This window comes from Euprymna scolopes, chromosome 23 (assembly GCF_053919585.1).
Source record: "Euprymna scolopes isolate OS-2025 chromosome 23, ASM5391958v1, whole genome shotgun sequence".
NCBI classification, from domain to species: Eukaryota; Metazoa; Mollusca; class Cephalopoda; order Sepiida; family Sepiolidae; genus Euprymna; species Euprymna scolopes.
Genome location: NC_136504.1, coordinates 55,764,714 through 55,786,406, shown reverse-complemented (window position 1 = coordinate 55,786,406; position 21,693 = coordinate 55,764,714). Strand labels below are relative to the sequence as shown.

At 36.3% G+C, this 21,693-nt stretch overlaps 1 protein-coding gene across 1 annotated transcript in view; it reads right to left on the bottom strand.

The window, feature by feature from the left end:
• LOC145245909 (sperm flagellar protein 2-like) overlaps window positions 1–21,693 on the bottom strand; it is a 246,690-nt gene that overhangs the window by 179,280 nt on the left and 45,717 nt on the right. Inside the window, exons 7-9 of the mRNA XM_080107652.1 lie at window positions 12,369–12,507; window positions 10,568–10,756; window positions 2,870–3,057 (exon numbers count right to left, since the gene is read on the bottom strand). Coding sequence (XP_079963778.1) covers window positions 2,870–3,057; window positions 10,568–10,756; window positions 12,369–12,507 — 516 coding nt within the window. The remainder of the gene's footprint in view (window positions 1–2,869; window positions 3,058–10,567; window positions 10,757–12,368; window positions 12,508–21,693) is intronic.

The window sequence follows — 21,693 nt, the reverse complement described above, 5'->3', positions numbered from 1 at the left end:
CACTTCTTTGTTCTGTCATATGGAAGTCACTGGATAGGTCCCATAGTTCTTTCATTCGTTTCCGATAACCTCCATATCTATATTTAGGATGACCTCTATAGTAGCATTCCATTACGAGTCTATTCTCTTTTATTGTCCATTTCTTTCTTCATTTTTGTCCTTTTGATAGTTATCATTTTGTTCCCTGAAATTAGAGGTTATACTTACCTGTTCAGCGTCCATGTTATTTGAGTTTCTATTATTATTATTATTATTATTATTATTATTATTATTATTATTATTATTATCATTATTATTATTAGTGTTAGGACGATCATTTGAAATCGGAATCTGGAATCAGAAAAATCAGGAATTTGGGGGGCATTGGAATCGAAGAAATTTGTGGCTATTTCCCGATGTCAAAACGATTTTTTAATAGTATTTTTTATTTGATTTTGTTTTAAGCAAAATCTTCCACTGCTAGTAGTAATGATTGATAAAATAATAAATATTTATTGATTTTAAACTACCAATAAAACTAAAATCTATAGATCACCCCCCCCCACCCCCAACAAGTGTATTTTTACATTTAGAAAAATATCTGCACATTTAATGTGTGTGTTTACAATAATCAGGGAAAAAATAACAACTCTATTGTTGAATATTTAGAGATTCATAAAGAATCGGTAATTGTATTGGAATCAAGAATTTAGTATGGAATTGGATATTTTTGGGAAATCAGGAAAAATATTGGAATCGTCCCATCACTAATATATATATATATATATATATATATATATATATATATAGAGAGAGAGAGAGAGAGAGAGAGAGAGAGAGATAGATAGAGAGAGAGACAGACAGAGAGAGCGAGTGAGACAGACAGACAGATAACAGTAGCTGTATGTGTGTCTATTTGTCTGTCTGTGTGTAAATATTTAGCCGATAAACTCTTAAACAACTGGTCACATAACACTGAAATTAACCAGAAATAGTAATCATACACCAAGGATAGTTTTATAACAAGTAAAACCTTTGTCTGGATGGATGAAAAGCGCGTACAGAAATCTGTAAATTGAAATGCAAAATGTTTATTTCAACTTACCGATATATTTGTATTAGTTTGCGCATGTGTAAAACTAATCATAGCTAAAAGTGGTTTAATTTAAAAAAAAAAAAAAACTATTCATAGCTAAAAATGGTTTAATTTTAAAACTTCTATAAGCTTAGCTCAAACGGTTGGGAATGTGACTGGAGTGCTAAATGTATTGGTTTCGATTCTAGCTGATGGCACTCAAATCCTATTTTTTTTTTCAAACTTTTGAAATCAATACTATACGTTACATACAATATAATACCGATTAGAGAAATGGCTCTGCCATAATAAATACGAAATTTGCATGAATTCAAATATATTTAAGCGTATTTTATGAAAATGGAAGTGAATGTTCATTTTAAGTTAAATTAATTTAGAAAAGTGATCCCCCACTCTATAATTTCTTCATATCTTGGAAACTACTCGTTTCCTGGGATTTTTACTGTTATTTTCGTTTCCAGCACCCTCGAAAATCTATAATAGTGATAATTTTAAAGGATTTTTCTTGGGTGAAAAGATACTGCACCATTACCAATACTTCAAATCATAGTCATTTGTTTTCCTAGTTTTGCATATGCATTACAAAATATTCGATATTCCCCTAAAACCTCTGGCTTGACGGAGGATGGACAAAAACTAACTGCTATGGTTTCAAATGATCTGAAATAACAGGAAGGGGAGACTTGATTCCAAATATTTCTCATATGCTATATCTCCCCCTCTTTGGTTTTAATACATAAAGTAAATTTCACAGTGTATAAGGCCTATTCGATATTGGAGATATTCATAATCGTACCCTATTTCCAAATAACATAGTTTACTACAGTTTATTGCTGTATTTAATAGTGTTCATTTGGAGAACTGATAATATGGGGAAAAAATAATTATGACCGAAAAATCAGAAAGGCGAGGGGGGAATAACTTATATTTTTAATGAAGACTATAAAACGAGTTGTCTCCTTTACAACTAAAATTTTATTTATTTTTCTGCATGAGTTTATTTTCAATATGCAAATAAATAAAAATTAAAACCTAAAATGACTTCATTGGATCCCGGGTAACACCAGAAAGATAAACTAGTCATACGAATAAAAGGAAACACATTATTTAATATCATTGTTCCACTATAAATTACTGGTGGGGCAATATATCACAAAGATTTTTATGAGGAATACTTTTATTCAACCTTTAATATCTTTTTGAGAAAATGTTTCTTATAAATTATGAGATATATAGAAGTGATGAATAGTTTGTGGGTTTTTTTTTTAAATAAAACATATTTGTATATTATTTTATTTTTTGGAATCTTTTGAGATGAGGCTTCATGACTAGTGTATTGATTTTTTTTTTTTTTTGCGGACTGTTTTCCTTATTTTCATAGTTATTGTTGTTTCCTCATATCTCTCGCTCCTTCGGGACCAATGGTACAGTGGATGAAGGCATTGAATCTGTACGGTTCCAGGTGAGCATTGTCTGAAGATCGCGGTTTCAATCCTACCCAAAGCAGGGCATAGGATTAGTCAGCCAAAACGTGGTGAGACAACAACAACTATGGAAGGCAGTAAATACTGGGGATGCAGTTACAAAACTCAGTGTTCCTATCCTGTCGTGGTTTAACCACCCAAAGAAGCCCTGAGGAATAGTTGGCCAAAATGTGGTGAAACAATAAAAACTATGAAGATGAGGATAACAATCTGTAAAAAAAAAATCAATGCACAAAAATCTTTGTGTAGTAAATAAAGTTAAGCCATTAGGATCCCCTTAAAAAAAAAGCACCAAACGGTTTTGACGTACCCCTTTGATGATGCCCTTTCATCACAAATTCGATATGCAAAGTCAGTAATTTGTAGAACAATTGCAAAACACATTTCGTAATGTTTCTGATATTTTTCAACTTTCCGCTCAGCTTTGACTCTTTCATGAAGTTCAATGTCTTTCTGGATTTGGTCTTTGTAATGTTCTTTGGCAAATTGAAGAAGTTCCTAAAAAATATAAGTAATCCATGAACAAAATAGTCTTCATCGCAACAATTGGTTGAAATAGATATTTATTTGCTCCCCCACCGAGCAAACCAGGCATAAGGCCGACCCTTAATGTGAGGAGTGAAGGGGAAATGGGGACCAACTCCCCGGGGAGCAGAGGAGCCGGATAGTGACAATTGGCATAAAGAGTTGCCCCTACATTGACCAAGGTCTTTGCTGGTCTTTGCTTGACACTTGTTGCCCAGGCCCCGAAGGGCACGGGCCTGACTTATGTCAGGTAAGCGTATTTATTTGCTCCCCCACCGAGCAAATTAGGCACAAGGCCGATTTTTAATGTGAGGAGTGAAGGGGAAATGGGGACCAACTCCCCGGGGAGTAGGGGAGCTGGATAGTGACAATTGGTATGAAGGGTTACCCCTACATTAACCAAGGTTTTTGCTGGTCTTTGCTTGACACTTGTTGCCCAGGCCCCGAAGGGCCCGGGCCTGACTTAGATCAGGTGAGTATGCAACAATTGGTTGAAATATTGAATTATCGTAAGTTGCTTTTGTTGTCACACAACATTATGATTTTATATCGGCCATATTTAAATACCAAGTAAGGAAAATCTCAATATACTTTTCTCTGGCCTAATCTACTATTTATAAAATGCACCGAAGAGCTACAGTGAGCCACAGTTTATATATGCCTTCATTAAAAGTTTTGCATTTCTTAACATCATACTCCTTCACTTAGGCAACCTAACTGGTAATGATTAAATACAAGCTAGTGGCCCAATAGCAAATTATAGAAAAGTATGTTTTCATCAAGAGGAAAAACGGCAAACTTCACGGTTCAGTAAATCCGAAATAGTCATGGTATATTCCCTACCTATAAAACGGTATCTACTAGGTAATAGGATTCAATGGAGTGTGTAAATATCTCCACTGAACCATCTGTAAAATGTTGAATATTGAATACAGCAGCAAGTCCAGGGAACATATACCAGAAATAACAGTCGGAAATAAGTCATGCACCATTCACTATGACTATGCAATCCCTACAGCTACGGACCCAGAAAACGGAGCTATTAAAACTGACAGAGTGATATGGAACAGGAAGGAGAAAGAAGCAACGTTGGTAGAAGTTAGTGTTTCCAGTGATGCTGGGTTAAACAGAACTGATAAGGAAAAGATAATGAAATACTAAGGTTTTATGTACGACATGAAAAGAAATTGGAATCTTAGGAAGATCTCTATCATCCCAGTAATTATAGGAGAACCGGACTCATGAAAAACAAATTTCAAAACATACATAGCAAATATACCCGGTGGACTAAGTGCAAGAGAGATTACAAAGAATCGCACTTAAAGGAACGATTAGAATCTTTAAAAGATCTTTCGGTTGGAATATATAAGATAGTGGGTGAATGTCTGGTATCTAGTAGGATGCCCCATCCCCAGCTTGAAAAAATTGATAAGAAAATTGAAAAGAAAAAAAAAGAAGTCAGAAACAGAATATCATACAGTTGATAAGATTCATTTGTAATTTCGTCGTTTTTTTTTTTATGTCGTTTTAAGCAAAAACAATACTACATGCTTAATTGTCATGTCGAAAATAGTAATATATCCAAAAATTACCAAAATTCATCGAGTAGAAAGTCGTTTATAATTAAAAGTGATTTTTACAGAAAATTGGGTAAAATTGCATTTTTGTGAGACGTTATAGAGTAGACGGTAGGAGTCTAAATGCAGGGGACATAACTCCGAAAGGAATATTTTAAATTACTTCTGTCATGGCTGCAATATTTTTGGGAATCTTTTGAGATGAGGCTTCATGACTAGTGTATTGATTTTTTTTTTTTGCGGACTGTTTTCCTTATTTTCATAGTTATTGTTGTTTCCTCATATCTCTCGCTCCTTCGGGACCAATGGTACAGTGGATGAAGGCATTGATCCTTTGACCTTCAGGAATGTAACTTTTACAACTGATTTTTTTCCAAGTACTTAATCCACTTTGCCACGAGACCTTGTGAACAATTCTAGAAGGTCAAAGGTCACATCAACTAAAATGTTGTGAAAATAGCACTCAAGATAAGAACAGTAGTCTGAAGAATCCAAATAATATGACTTGAACTTATTGAACGTGCGTACCGATAAATCATTTTGACTAAAACGTTCACCTAGTGACAAATGCAAAGAAACAACAAAATAATTATTAAATATATCAAAAGGTCATCTGAATAAAAACCATGCACCTGTTTGTAAACAAACAACAAAAATGAGCAATTGTCATAAAGAAGATAAGTTAAATATATATTTGAAAAATTATATTCGGCAAAAAGGTTACACAGGTGTAATCAAAGTCAGGTCAATTTAGTGAAATGACAACGATTGTATACAACAGCCTTGGGGTTTAGTTACAGTGACAATGACGACTCAAGGAGCGGTTTCAGGTGGTCATAAATGGTTATATAATAACAACGACAAAGGACATTGTTGTTGGTTGATGGTTTGGGCCATAGGGAGAATCAAAGAATGTCCCGGTGAACATCTCCTAACAACCAACCATCCATAACCGTCACCGACAATAAAGATATATCGTTATATTTTCATATATCAGTGTGTCATCACTGTTTTAAGCACAACAAAAATACAACACTTGTTGTTCAATTAGGTGGTATCATAACTCTCGAGTTTTCCTTCAAGATTAAATGCTCTGATATAAGGTTTTTATCTATGCCAGATGAACCGGAGATAAGGGAAGCCATTAACCCTACAAGGGGCTAGTGTCTTGTGTAATGTAATCCTCCCATTGAGGAGCGTTAGAACTACACTCAGGTAGCTTTGTATTACCAGGTGACGCCAGATAACCGAAGGATTTAAGATAGAGAAGATAAATATACATATTTTATGTCATGTCAAAATAGATATTGTTTGAAAACCAGAGAAATATATTTTTACGGCTAAAAGTTGACGACAGGAAATTTCACTTAGAACCTTGTCTGGCCTTAAATGAACCCAGGGTCGGATGTCAGAATTGACATCTGTCCTTGAAAATGGTGAGAGAATTTCAGGTGTGGGAATGGTGCCCACCCAGGGACCTGGGGCTTTCGATTTTGTGGAGATTTCGTGGCGAAATCTTATTCGCTGGGGAGAATTAATATCTCATCCACATACCTTACTATATATATGACTGTCATGCGAAAATTAGCGAGAGTTTCAGATCAGAGTGAGTGGAGAGTTTCATAGCAGATTGCTTGTTGAGTCCGAGAAGAGACGTGACCCCTCCCCACCTCATCCATCTGTCTGTCGCTGTCTGTGAAGAGAGTGTGAAGAGCAGAGATAGAGTTGAGTCGTAGAATAGAGTAGAGACGTGACCCCTCCCCACCTCATCCATCCGTCGGTCGCTGTCTGTGAAGAGAGTTGAGACTTTGAAAAGAACTTACAAAATCTGAATGAAAATTGTAAAAACATTTGTACATAATTTTGTGAAAATTAAGCTTTTGTAGATAGACTACAATTGTTTGTCTTTCTTCCTGCCTGCCGCTTCGATATTCGCTTTCAGCATACCAGATTTATGTAACAACCTCCGAGGAGTCTAGACAACACGTGCCAAGAATCTAGAGAAATAAGAATCCTTAACCACTTCCTCGAGAGAGGCGTTACACTTGTATGCAGGTGTGTATGTGTTTGTTTGTAACAGGATGTAAATCTTTCTGTAAATATGAGAATATATTTTTGGTCTCCCAACAAAAGGACGATGGGCCTGTAAATTCACCCTTGTCTGTTCATCTGTTCGTCTGTTTGTCCATTCATCTGTTTGTACTTTTCTCAATGACTATGCTTTGGAATTTTTTGAAATTTTGCACAAACATTAAACATGATATGAGTAAAAAAGTAACAAAACGGATTCTCTGGGAAAACTCCGGGTGCCCCCACCCCTTAGGGGTGCCTTTCGGGTTAAAATGGCTAAAATTGACACTTTTGTGCTTATTAAAAAAAATTGATGCCTTGGATTTTTATAAAACTTTCTGAAAAGTTGTAACTAACTGATTTCTATATAAGTTTGTTTGTCTATACTTCACGATAACTCTTGAGTGTGCCCCAGGGGCTCTTTTAGGGCTAATAAAAACACTCCATCATTGGGACTATTTTACCATATTTGTCAAAAATTTTCAGTGTATGTCTATTTAGAAGTTTTGCATGGTACTGAGCTCAAATTTAAATATGTTAAGGCCTTGGGGACTTTTGGAGCTAAATGGGGGATGGGGGCAAATGCTGAAATTAGTCATTTTTTTATGCACTCACGGGGGACCATGTATGCTTCACCTGTTTTACCAGAAATACAGGACAAGAGTCTTGTTGTGTTTCTTTGACATTGAATGGGCTCTGTTGACTTTCATGTATTTTTTTTTTTTTTAATTTCTTCTGATTAACCAGCTCGGCCAGGATGTGCTTCCCGGAAAACTGTGCGACAAACTTCACTAATAGACAATTTACATCATGGGAAGTAGATTGTGATCCTGCTGACAAAGATATTGAGATCATTGATTGCTATCACAGTGATGGCCAAACACAACAACGGTGATAGTATATAACTCCTGAGGATAGTGGAGGTCGAAATGGTTATAAAACCTAATCTGTGTTGGTATAGACGGATTAAACGTGTTTATAAAAGGAATACTTTATGTATTCATTATTTTGCGGACTGTTATCCTCATCTTCATAGTTGTTGTTGTTTTACCACGTTTCAGCCAACTTATCCTCTGGCCTTCTTCAGGTGATTAACTGTGACAGGATAGGAATGCTTAGTCTTTTAATTGTATCCCCAGTAATTATTGCCTTCCATAGTTGTCTCACCACGTTTTACCCTACTAGTCCTCTGGCCTTGCTTGGGTAGGCTTGAAACTGTTGTCTTCAGACAATGCTCACCTGGAACAGTAGAGACTCACCACCTCTATCCACTGCACTATGAGCCCCAAATTTTATATTTTATTTTTATGTTTGTATAGCAAGCATGAATTGGAGTATATTCATCAGGCCGGTGGTCGCCATATTGGGTATGCATTTTTTCGAGAACACATGAAGGTGAGAAATAAATGGTGAAAACAACAATGATGAAGAAATGGTAATAATAAAGAGACGGTTGCTATTTATAAATGTATATACATTTATTTCTCATACAGAAGATTTATAAAAAGAAACAGAGGAACATAATACAAAAAGGGGGATGCACATTAACAGACATAATTACTAATGGTAATTCTACATAAAAGTCCTAAACATAATCGAAATGCATGTATTGCTAGGGTAAACAAATTACAGAGAATGCATAGGCTATGAAAAGTAAGTACAGGTTATTTTGTATTGTCTAGGAACCATTCCTGATCTAAATTTTGTGAGTAGCAAAAAAGGACCATGTTTAGATAATTAAAGCGAGCAGAGTTGCATATCTATTGGTAAATGAATTTGCAGTCCATAAATAGTGCATCTGACCGTAAACACATTAGTTATGAAAACCATGTCAAAACGTAAAGCTCAAAACTTACACTATATATCCAGTTCTAAATTCGCAGGTGAATGAATTTAGAAATGCTTTTTTTGTTGTTGTTTTAGGAATTAGAAAGGTTATTTTCTTGTTGTCAGTGACAAACTCCTGAGACTGACCTTCGCTCCTGATTTAAAATAGAAGACATGCATCAAATCCGTTGCCAAGATCGCCAGAAAAATGATTCGATCATTCTACCGCTCAAGTAGATATCTCACTGCCAATGCAATTTTCTGCCTATATAAGAGCTAAGTACGCCCTAGGAGGGAGTATTGTTGCCACATCTGAGCAGGAGCTGCTCAGAGCATCCTATCCTGCCTTAGCAGAATTCTAAAGCGGTTTAGAAACCTAGTAGGTGATGCCCGTTTCTTTTCCCTAAAATCTCTTTCCTACAGAAGACACACTGCGAGCCTGTCTCTGCTCTATTGTTATTTTCATGGCAAGCGCTCGTTTGAGCTTCAATCTATGATCTCCCCTTGCTAAACTTAAAAAAAAACACTCGTCTAATTACAACCACTATCAACAATTTCCCCCACTCTCTATCTGTGGCTAAATCTAAATGAAGATTCCATAAACAGAGCTTCTTTCCTAAAACTGTCCGTCTATGGAACTCTGTTCTGCTAGCCAGCTTTCCAGCTGACTACAACATGTTCATCTTCAAGTCCAATGTGAACAAGCTCCTGCTGAGCCGTCCCATTGAATAATCAAGTTATACCCAATTTCTGCTATTAACGATTACTGCTATTAATGATTAATGATGGCTGTACACTCATTAACTATTATCCGCGAGTTGCCTTCGAACCTTGATAAGTGGTGACTCACTTGTAAAAAAGTATCATTTAGAGAATAAGTTGATTGTAGTTCAAGACATATCTTTGAATATACTGCACCAATGCTCTCATCTTCGAAGCTAAACAGTTAACAAAGAATAGGAGAGAGAGAGAGAGAGAGAGAGAGAGAGAGAGAGAGAGAGAGAGAGAGAGAGAGAGAGAAAGCAAGAAATAGAGAAAGAGAGACAGTGTAGGGTTATTGGTTTCTTCATATCAGATAGAATTCATTAACACGTCGTCAATCCAAACATCTGGTAACTTAATATCTGCTCACTTGTTTGGATGAGGAGTACGACAATTGCATTAAAATCCCAAATACGATGTTGCAGGATTGTTATATGTCCTTTGCAGCTGGTTATCCAATGTACTTTTCAGTCTATATAATTTCTAAAAATCAACTTTTGTCACTGTCTCGATATATATACTTGGCAGCGAAATAAAACACACACACACAGCTGAGTTATAAAATATTTTGTTTATTGGCAATGACAAACTTTTTGATTTCAGTATTTCTATTTTATTGGTATAGATGACGTCAAAAAAATTCCATCACGCATTGTCTTGAAATGTCGGTCAGTCCCGCCGACCTAATCTCCGGGGATCCTATGTCCTCCATTTTGACTTCTTTGACGTTATTCCCACGGAACCAGGATCTAGGATCTGACCGACTTTCCTTTCACGGCATTCGAAACCCTGGAGACAGCCGACCGTCCCCTCTGCCATCTGCAACTCAACACTCCACCACCCCCCACCCTGTAACAAGATGAATTAGCGGAAAAAGGTAAAGGAAAACATGGCAGGATTTAATAGAGATGGATTTGAGAAAAAGAGAAATAAATATCTGGTCAAATAAGATAAATTTGGAATTCAATTTCTAGAAGTCGTCCAATACATGCCAGCATGTAAAACAGACGTTAAATCAACGATGACGACGACGATGACGACGACGACGATGATGATGATGATGATGATGATGATGATGATGATGATGATGATGATGATGATGGATAGATCTATAAAACACTGCATGTAAGTGTGTATGAGTATTTCCTAATACTAATCTCTGAAGCTAAAAACTTACCAAAGAAAGAAAGAAAGAAAGAAAGAAAGAAAGAAAGAGGGGAGGATGGATTAAAAAGGCAAAGTCTTACAGCTTCACGGTTCATGGCATCCAGAAAGTCTTTTTCCCTTTGTCTTTCGTACTGTTTCTCACGTATAATTCTGTTGTTCAAAATCACATTCTTCTGCAGCCGCGTTTGTAGAAGCTGAACCACAATTTTCCGCTCTTGCTGCGTTTGACGCAAACCTCTTTTCGTTAAAACTTCGTCTCGATGGGCAAGCTGAAAAAAATGAAATTATTATTATTAGAAAACAAACAAAACGTATCAAGCCTAGACACTTTCGATTATAGACGTTTGGATTTAAATAAGATATTATATATTTGAATTGAAATAAGATATATATATATATTGCCTTCGAACCTTGATAAGTGGTGACTCACTTGTAAAAAAGTATCATTATATATATATATATTAGTCATCTACATACATTACTGTTTTGTTGTATCACAACTCATCAGTGCGGTTAGACATACACCTTTCCCCAGCCGTAGATCGAACCTACAACCGTCGCATTGACAGTCAGCAGCTCTCACCATCAGACCACAAATCAGTGCTGTAAATATTTCTCCTCGAGTGTGTTATTAAATCCACACACCCGTCATCGCAGCAGTGCTCAAAACATCAGTTTGTTTACAAAAAATTAATAGTGGGCTTTGCTTAATAGCTTAAATATGCGTCGGGTGAAAGTATATTTACTAAGTGCTCAACCCAAATAGGGAGGCTTAAATTGTCATCCACATATAGTACTGTATAGTATATATATATATATATATATATATATATATACTATATATATATATATATATATATATATATATATATATATATATATATATATATATATATATTCCATTATAGAAACGTTGATTTAATTTGAATAAATAAAATATGCATCAAATGCACTTGAAAGCCAAATCACAACGCAATATTAGGAAAATAAACAAATATTTTACTTGTTTGAAATTTATAGTTTAAATGTATTTCGGAGTCAAACTCCATCCTCAGTATTTTGTTTCCTTTCTTTTTTTCTTCTTCTTTCTTGCCATGTTGTAAAATTGGAGAAAAGAAAAATCAGTTTGTAAAGATCTGTGCGTTGTTTCTCAGTGGTTGTATTTTGAAATGTTGGAATGTGGCGTTGGCTACGCGAGATTAACGTCAAGGGTGTGTGTTTCATTATAGAAATGTTGATTCAATTTGAATGAATAAAATATGCATAAAGTGCACTTGAAAGACATAATCTTTTGATTTGAAAATTTATATATTTCAGATTTACATTAAATTTGATTCATAATCATTAGACACCACTTAAATAAGATTTTTTGATTAGTCATATTATTTGGATTCGTCAGACTAATGTGATTTTCATGACGTTTTGGTCAATGTAATCTCTGTCGAGCTTGGCAATGTTGCTGTCGAATTCGGGAATTTGGATGGAATTTCGAATTGAACCCTTTATTTATTTCATGAGGGTAGCATGCTCTCATTCTGTCAACCATGACTGGATAGAAGAAGTAATTCACAATTGTATTTTTCTATCGCCCACACTGAGAATTGAACCTTCAACCTTCAACACCTATAACCAATCCTCATTTTGAAAATCACACTAAAGATGAGAACAGTAGTCCGATGAATCCAAATAATATGAATAACCAATCCTCATTTTGAAAATTCAGAAACGTCAAGATTTCTTGAATTTCAATTTCTTAAGACTTAATATCCTTATATGTTTGTTTTAAATCTTCGTAGAGAAACATTAAAAAAAAAATGGTGCAACTCTGTTCTGCTCAGGGAATTAATTTTGCACGATTTTGAAAAATAAATAATAACTTACCCACTGGGCGTCCTGTGCTCTCTTCTGATCAACAACAACTTTTCGTTTCCTTTTCTCTCTCTCCACACGTGCATGATTATTTTCCTTAAGTCTTTTGCGTATTTCACTGATGTATTCGTCATTTGTCTGCATAAAATTACTACAAAAGAAAGATTAAAACGCTTGTATTATTGGCTCAAAAAGAATCGTTGATCTAAAAAAAAATCACAACATTGAAAAGCACAGAATTAAAAGTAACATCAAATCACTAGCAGGTTCTATGTAAACAATGGACGTCCAGCACAACCAAAGACCCAACAATATTATTGCACCATCTTTGGACAGAACAAATACTACACTTTGATCTTAGTCTTGAAAATCAAGAGAATGTATTTTTGTTCAAAGTTCACACTGAACACTACAGGGACATCGGATAAAATTTTTAAAGATACTTTGGGCGATTACATTTTTTTTAAAAGGGGGTGGAAGGTGATAACATACTTATGAACATGAAATTGAGCTAGCATATTATTGTTTGGATTGTTTTATTTGTAATTTCAGAAAATAGAAATGTGAACAAGGTAGCCCAGACGACGTGGTCAGCTCTCATAAAATATTTTCTAAGGACGTCATTCATTTTTCATCCAAACAAGATGACCAACTCTACACATTTGGCTCAACTCGCCCGGCCCCCTGCGGGGCTGGACACCAAAGTTCAAGCAAAGACCATATGTGGGGGCAATCCCAGATATAAGACCTTGGTCAATGTAGGAGCAACCCTTCATACCAATTGTTACTATTCAGCTCTCCTACTCCCCGGGGAGTTGGTCCCCATTTCCCCTTCACTCCTCACATTAAAAATCGGCCTTGTGCTTAATTTGCTCAGTGGGGGAGCAAATAAATACCAACCCTACACATTTGGCTCATGATCATCCTTTGTTCAATAGTTGTATTGCTTGCCATTTCAAGTACCAGAGTTTCAAACACACAAAAGGATGTGTTGGATGCAATTCTAGCATAAAAATTTTAACCATTTGATGTTTTACATCCTTGTAATAAGGTAATGACAATGCAAGCACTTTACTCAAGCAAATGCAGGTTGGGGGCTTCCAATTGTTGTTCATAGAATGTTTTGTGAAATCCACATCTCTGAACCCGTTTCAGGTACAGGATATCCTGAATAAGATAGGGGGATGAAGCTTGGGTGCTATATTTCAGAATAGGTCACACCAGAGATATGTATAACAGTAGGAAAATGTTTGCTATCAGGGTGGCAAATGAGCATTAGATGAGAAATCATATACTACTGGCCTTATTTACTGCTTGAATGCATTGAGCAGTGGGAGTAAGATGGAATCAGCCACAACACCCAAGTCCTTGAACTGCATTTTCTTGTTTAACATGAATTGGCCAGATACGAAATGAAATAGCATATTAGGTGAAGAACAAATTGGAAAGTGGCTGCATTTGTTGATATTTGAGAGATTAATCCTATTGATTTGACCATTTATAAATTACAAAGTCACTTTTGGGAGGAATTATCTTGATGTCATTGGCAAAAATAAGAACCTTCTGGAAAAAGGTCTCTGGCAAAATCATTGCCGAGCACTAGAAAAACGGCAAGGCACTTAGTACTGAGCCTTGGCCTATGCCAACTGCATTCTCTTGCACCAGAAAGATATGACCATCAAAGAAGGCTCTGATCCATCCACCCATTAATTGAGAGACAAAAAAAAAACATTGAAAAATGGTTGCTTTTGTTGATATTTGAGAAATTAGTCCTATATGTGTAACCATTTCTAGATGTCAAAGTCACTTCTGGGAGGAATTATCTTGACGTCATCAGCAAAAATAAGAACAAGCACCTTATGCATATTGAATGAGATGTTTCTTGTGATGTCCTCATCTAATGAGACTTACTTTTCGATTTTTCCAAAAATCACACTATTTTTTTTTTTTTTTTTCACAAACCTGTGATTTATTTCAGCATCAAGAATAACTTTGCTATTAAATGTGTTTCGCCGATGAACAAAACTTTGAGAGTTTTTGCTTCCCACAAAGATATTAAACGACACCACCAACTGGTAGAGTATACATCATTTTTGTATTCCTTTTACTAATACTGAGTTCACAGCGCACAATGAAAACAAGCATTATTGAGCTCCAAAAAAAATGCTTGACTTTGTGTTATAACGTTTTCAATTGAAAAAAGAAATCACCAGAGATTCTGAATCGCATGTAAATACCAATCGTAGAAATACATTCTTTTTATTTTTATTGCTATTTAATCCCAAACAAGGCATAGTACCACTTGGGTGTAGGGGGCTACTATTTGGGACACAATCAGCCGGGACACTATGTAGGGAGTTCAGCAGCAAGATGTCTAATCACATTACATTTGAGCTTCTGCATGTCAGTACAGTCAGGAAAACAGTGTGGGCAACTTAAAAATACAACGGCGAATTACTTGGGAACCCTATCTAGTCATGGCTATCCCTGTAAAGTAAATAAAGGTTCCGTTCAAAATTCCATCCAAATTCCTGAGTTCGACAGAAACATTTCCGAGTTCAATAAGATATACCTGAAGAAGGTCGGATGTTACATTGACCGAAACGTTGTGAAAATCACACTCAAGATGAGAACAGTAGTTCGATTAATCCAAATAATACAAATAACCAATTCTCATCTCAAAAATTTAGAAACGTCTTTCGGGGAATATTCTGTATTGGATAAATGTTTTTTTATGATGTCTGACAGGCCTGCAACAAGCATTGGGGAACTTTACTTGAAGAAAGCTAAAAAATGATTTTGACTTGGTGTTAAAGCATCTTCAATTATTTTTTAAAAATATTACTAGAGATTCTAAATCGCATGTAAATATTATTCAAACTAAGGAAGGCATATGCAAACAAGATGGCAAAGTAAAAAGGAAAGAAAGTTGGTGCTAATACGTCATAGCGTTTAATTCCATTTTACAATTAAATTGGTTTATAAAAATGTTGTCTATTGATATTTCTAGAGTTGGGCTGATTAATCAAAATCAGGAATCGGAAAAATCAGAACATTTTGAGGTATTGGTATCGGAATCGGTATTAGTATCAGAATCGGAAAAATTGTGACTATTTTCCGATGCCAAAAACGATTCCTTTTATTATCTTTTTTATTTGATTTTGTGTTAAACAAAATCAAATAAAAAAAATATAAAATAATAAACATTTATTGATTTTAAACAACCAGTAAAACTAAAAATTACACATCATCCCCACTACAAGTGTGTCTTTTTACGTTTGAGAAAATATATTTGCATTTAACGTGTGTTTTTACGATAATCGGGAAAAAATAGCAACTTTATAGTTAAATATTTAGAGATTTATGACGAATCGGAATTGTTAATCGTATCTGAATCAAGAATGGAATCAGGAAAGATATTGGAATCGTCTTATAATAATACTTGAAATATTATAATAATATAATAATACTTGAAATTGAATAAAATGAAATATAAAATATAGTACAAAAATAAATATAAATAATATATAAATTAAAATAATATATATGATAACATAAAAAAATATTACTTTAATATTAGGAAATGAAAATATCCTTTTCAACGTTTCTGGGACTTAAAATATAACCGAAAAAAAGTATTCTTTTTTCGTTGGTTCCAGGAGGTTCCAAAAACTAAGCGTTCTAAATTATTGGATTCTGGAAAATTCTCCAGCGATTACTATAAATAGAAGAGTATGTGTTTGTAAAACCAGTTATTGTATTCACCAAATTGAAAGGATACAAAGTTGGCACGACCTTCTTGCTAGAATCTAACTTTGGCCAAATAATGAGAAATGAATGAAACCTGGTCGTAAAAAAGCACACTGATCATCAAGCCTTATAAACCATTCTTCAAAAAAACCACAACAGACAACATCTTGGTAAGTATAGATTTTTCTGAATATTGATATTGACCAAAGAAAATATATCTTTGAATGTTATTTAAGTACTTTTAACTTATGGTGTATTGCTAGAACAAAAACCTTTATTATCTCCCTTAGACCATCATGTTTACTGTAAAATAATTTTTGTCACATTTACCTTTTTGTTTACAATAAATTTATTTTCTTTTTTTTTAATTCCATTCTCTGTTTCTTTATACTCTTTTTTTTATTTATTTATAATATATATGTTGCAGTGAATAACTCTAGTCATCAGAATAACGTAACAGCCATTGGAAGACTGAAAAAATCATGTCCAGAATGAGCCCAGGAATGACATCAAGACAAACAAACCGGGAATTTGATCTCATTGATCATACATCTCGTCTCATGAATGGTTAAATAATTTATCATCTGTCATCATCTCATTTTGTGGTAGGCCAATAACAATTTTATCAGAAACAACAAATGAGTTATCAAACAGATCTTTAAAATGTTCAGTCCATCGATGCAGGCATTCTGCTGGATCTTGTACAAGGTTGCACCTGTCGTAAGATTTGAAGGACGCAACTTTTGTAGTGTGCGAGTCAACAGTTTCTATGATTTTCTTGACTAAGATTTTCAACTTTGTAATTATAAACACTGTACATTTTGACTGAAACTTCATCTTAATTTTGTTTTACTAATGAATCATCGCTCATCAAGGTCAAAAGACTCAAGAATGACAGTTACTTCTTTTTAAATAGACAGATAGATAGATAGATAGATAGATAGATAGATGATAATTGCAACGTCTTGTCAGACGATTGCCACTCCCTCAGACATTTAAAATCCATGAGCCCAAATGCCTGAGGGAGTATCTATACAAATATGATGTTACAGAGTCTTAGCTTTGTACGACAGCAAAGTCTCTCTCTCTCGGTTCAAAATGTTGAGATCCAGCAACAAGCAAGTGCAAGATAGCCAGCAACAAATTAAACTGCAGACCAGCTTAATGCGGGTAATGGTCTTCCGCTTTATGGTTTTTTAAATCAGAGATTTGCTTCTCCTAGAAAGGTTGCCTTCACCACGGCTTACGGGAGCCCTCTCCACCCCAATACACATATACACACACAGAAATATACACAGTGCTAGTTGGCCATTGACCCAGAAAATGAGTTCATTCGCCCTTTGGATAGATAGATAGATAGATAGATAGATACATACATACATACATACATACATACATACATACATACATACATACATACATACATACATGGTGATTTCCACTTCTTGACAGAAGAAGATCATCTTTCCTTTGCTTTATTGTTTACTCATTCATTTTCATGTATTTTTGAAATATCTTTTCTTTTCTTTTTTTTTTTAATTATATACACATATATACACTTATACACACATACATATATACATGTGGAGATGTAATCAAGATGCATCAATTCCTATTTTCTGTGGGAACGAAGGTGGCTCTTCAGTTCATCCCTGCTCTTACACAGTCTGTTGCAAAGGTCACACTTAAGCTGAGATTGAGGGATGCCACTTGGTGCTGCTCTATTGTGGACGTTCATATGACGCTTCAGGCCTCGACTCGATTTACAGACCACAGAGCAAACAGAACATCTGTGTCCTGCAATGTTTTCCCCATCAGAGAAAGATTGATCTCCATGTGAACGCTTGTGGCTAGCTAGGCCAGCTCCACATAAATCACAGGTGTGGTTCTGTGTGAAATCCTCTGACAGACCTGATATATCTGACAGATTTTTCTTCCGGATATCACACTTCATTTTTGCATGCTCATATTTTTTCTTTTCAAAACTATCACAGCCATGATAGACCAAGGAGCTCCACATTTTACGATCATTGGAAGCACTTTCCCAACTGAACACGTCAATACCAAGAGCTTTAAGATTATCTTTGATGTTATCCTTAAAGTGTTTCCTCGGTTTATGTTGTGGGCACGTTCCTTGTGTAATTTCACCATAGAACAATGGCTTTGGCAATCTATTGTCGTCCATCCTTGTCAGATGTCCAGCCCACCTCATCTGGTTGCGTATAATCAACTTCTTGATACAAGCTACATCAGCCCGCATGAGAACATGTTCTCTCTATCATTAAATCATTTCTCTCTGATAGGCTCATAAGGGTAGTGGTTGATGGACAAAAATCAGAGGCCCAGAGTATTAATGCTGGAGTCCCTCAGGGGTCAATCCTGGGCCCAACTCTCTTCCTGATCTACATCAATGACCTCCCTAAACACATACTTAAATCATTCGTTGTCATCTATGCTGATGACACGACCATCTACGGCAACACATCAAAGGCTGTAAATGACAAAGCTCTCTCTGATTCTCTCTCCTTTGATTTCGAGTGCGTGGTTCAGTGGGGGAAGACATGGCTTTAATGCATCTAAAACCAAATTCCTATCTTTACATTATCAACGCTCTGATCCCCATCTGGCATCAATTGAAATGGATGGCTCTCGTCTAGGAGAAGCCCCATGTTTTGACAAGCTTCTGGGCTTGACCTTCACTCCTGATCGTAAATGGAACACGTACATCAAGTCTGTTGCCAAGGTTGCTGGAAAGATGGTAGGATCCTTCTACTGCTCCAGAAGATATCTCACTACTGATGCAATTCTCTATCTATATAAAAGCCAAGTACGTCCAAGGATGGAATATTGCTGCCATATCTGGGCAGGAGCTGCTAAAAACAGCCTATCCTGCCTTGACAGAGTACAAAATAGACTTTGTGCCTTAGTTGGGGAATGCCTTTTTCTCTTCCCGGCAAGCTCTCTCCCACAGAAGAGACGTTGCAAGCCTACCTTTGTTTTATCGTTATTTCTATGGCAGGTGCTCGTCTGAACTCCAATCTCTGGTCCACCCTCGCCTATCTTTTATGAAAAGAACCCATCTAGTTGAATCCACTGTCAAAAACTTTTCGCACCCTTTATCTATGCCTAAATCAAAACGTAGATTCCATGAACAAAGCTTCTTTCTTAGAACTGCACGCCTGTAGAACTCTGCTCTGTCTGCCTGCTTCCCACCTGACTACAACCTGGATGTCTTCAAGTCCAACGTAAACAAATTCCTGATGAACCGCCCCCTTAAGTAGACACTTTATTAAATCTCCACACTAACGTACTGTACTTACAATAACCCTTATCCCTGAGTGGCTTCCGGGCCTTGATAAGTGGTGACCACCTTGTAAAAAAAGAATCCATATCAGGTATAAAAGTGCTCCACCTGATGCCCAGAATGTGTCTCAGGAATTTCTGGTGCACTCTCTCCATGACTCTTATGTGTCTACCATATGTTGTCTAGGCCTCAGAAGCTTAAAGCAAAGATGGTAAAATACAAGATTGATAGACACTGATCTTTGTATGAATAGTTATACCCCTGTCAGACCATACTCGCTTCTCTAAGCTACAAAAAGCCTTAGTGGCATGCTGTATCCTATAGTTGACCTCAGCATCCAGGGTTCCATCTCTGGTGAGAGTACTACCCAAATACACAAATGTGTCAACCACGGCAAGTCTCTGGTTGTTGACAAAAATATTTGGTTCCACATACAAACTACCTGGTGGTGTGAACATGACCTTAGTCTTCTTAAGACTAATAATAAGCCCAAAAGACGCACAGGCCCCCGAAAACAGATCCATGATACCCTGCATATCCCTTTCACCATGGGCCACGAGATCGGCGTCATCCACATAAAGCAATTCACGAACTAGGTGCTGAAAGGTCCTTGTAGAATCATAAAAACGACAAAGATCAAAGACCCTACCTGTGATTCTGAAATGTAAATAAACACCTAGAGAACATTCCCTAAAGGCATACGATAACATAGTTGCAAAATAAATTGAAAAAGTGTAGGTGCTAGGATATCACCCTGCTTCACACCATTGTCAACCGAGATGGGTTCCGACAGGCATCCGTTGAAGTTCAGGTGAGCCTTCATATTAGGGTGGAGCTCCCTGAGTAATCGTAGAAATTGAGGTGGGCATCCCAGCTTCCCCAGAATTATCCATAGGGCACTTCTGTTCACTGTATCAAAAGCCTTGGTCAAATCAACAAAAACCTGATAAAGCGGAACACAGTGTTCAGTACATTTCTCCTGCAACTGTCGAGCAGAGAAGATCATGTCCGTGGTTCCTCTGCCCGGATGAAAGCCACTTTGGCTTTCTGGAATGACGGATGGACAAATATACTTTAACAATCTATTGAGTAGAACTCTGGAAAATACTTTGCCAACTGCTTTCAACAAACTTATCCCACAATAACTTCCACAGTCGGTCCTGGACCCCTTTCCCTTGTACAGCGATATAAGAATTGCATCAATCCAATCCTGATAGACGGGAACACCCTTCCAGACATCAGTGATAAGATGAAGAATTTCATGAACAAGTTTATCACCCCCATGTAAGAGGACTTCCACAGGAATACCATCAAGCCCTGGAGCCCTCCCAACGTTCACTTCCTTGATTGCATCTCTAATTTCATTCTCAGATCGGAACACAGACATTTCATGGATAAGCTTCTGTTGTGATAAAAATTCATTGATGACGTCCTCATCAACATTAGAGGGGTTGTCAAAGAGATCAGAATAATGCTCAGTCCAACGAAGGAGAATCTTGTTAGGATCCTTTATAAGGGCAGTTCCATCACTTGAGGGTAGGGGAGATGTAGATAGTGTTTGAGGACCAAAAGCTTTTTTAAGCAAATGGTACATGCGTTTGAGGTCTTTACAATCAAAAGCCATCTGGATTTGGTTGGCGAGTTTAGCCCACCACTGATACTTCATTTGGTGGAGTCGCTTTTGGAGAATACACTTGTTTGCTTTAAGTGACTGTTGGAGGGACTCTCGACCTCCATGAGAGGCAGACAACATCTTATGGTGCAACTCATTTTTAGCACTTAAGAGTTGAGTAATTTCAGAATCATTATTATCAAACCAATCCTGATGTTTAGATTTGCGGGAGCCAAGAACATCTACACTTATTTCATAGATTGTATTTTTAAAATGCGTCCATGACCCATCAAAATCAGTAGAATTAACTACGGATCGAAGCTTTTCACATACACTTGGATCATCCAGCCTGGACACATCAACCCGCCTGAGAATCCCAACACCACCCAACCTACGCTTCCTCTTTATACAGATTTTCAACTTCCCACATACCAAAAAGTGATCTGTGCCGCATTCAGCTCCACGCATAACACACACACTACAGACGTCCTGCGAATCTGCCTTCCTGAAAATAATGTAATCAATCAAGTGACCTTGTTTTGAATGAGGATGGGTCCAGGTAAACCTATGGACCTCTTTGTGGTTGAAGAAAGTGTTACAGATAGCAAGGTCAAACTGAGTGCATAGATTGAAAAGATGCAGACCATTACTGTTGACCCTACCTATACCAA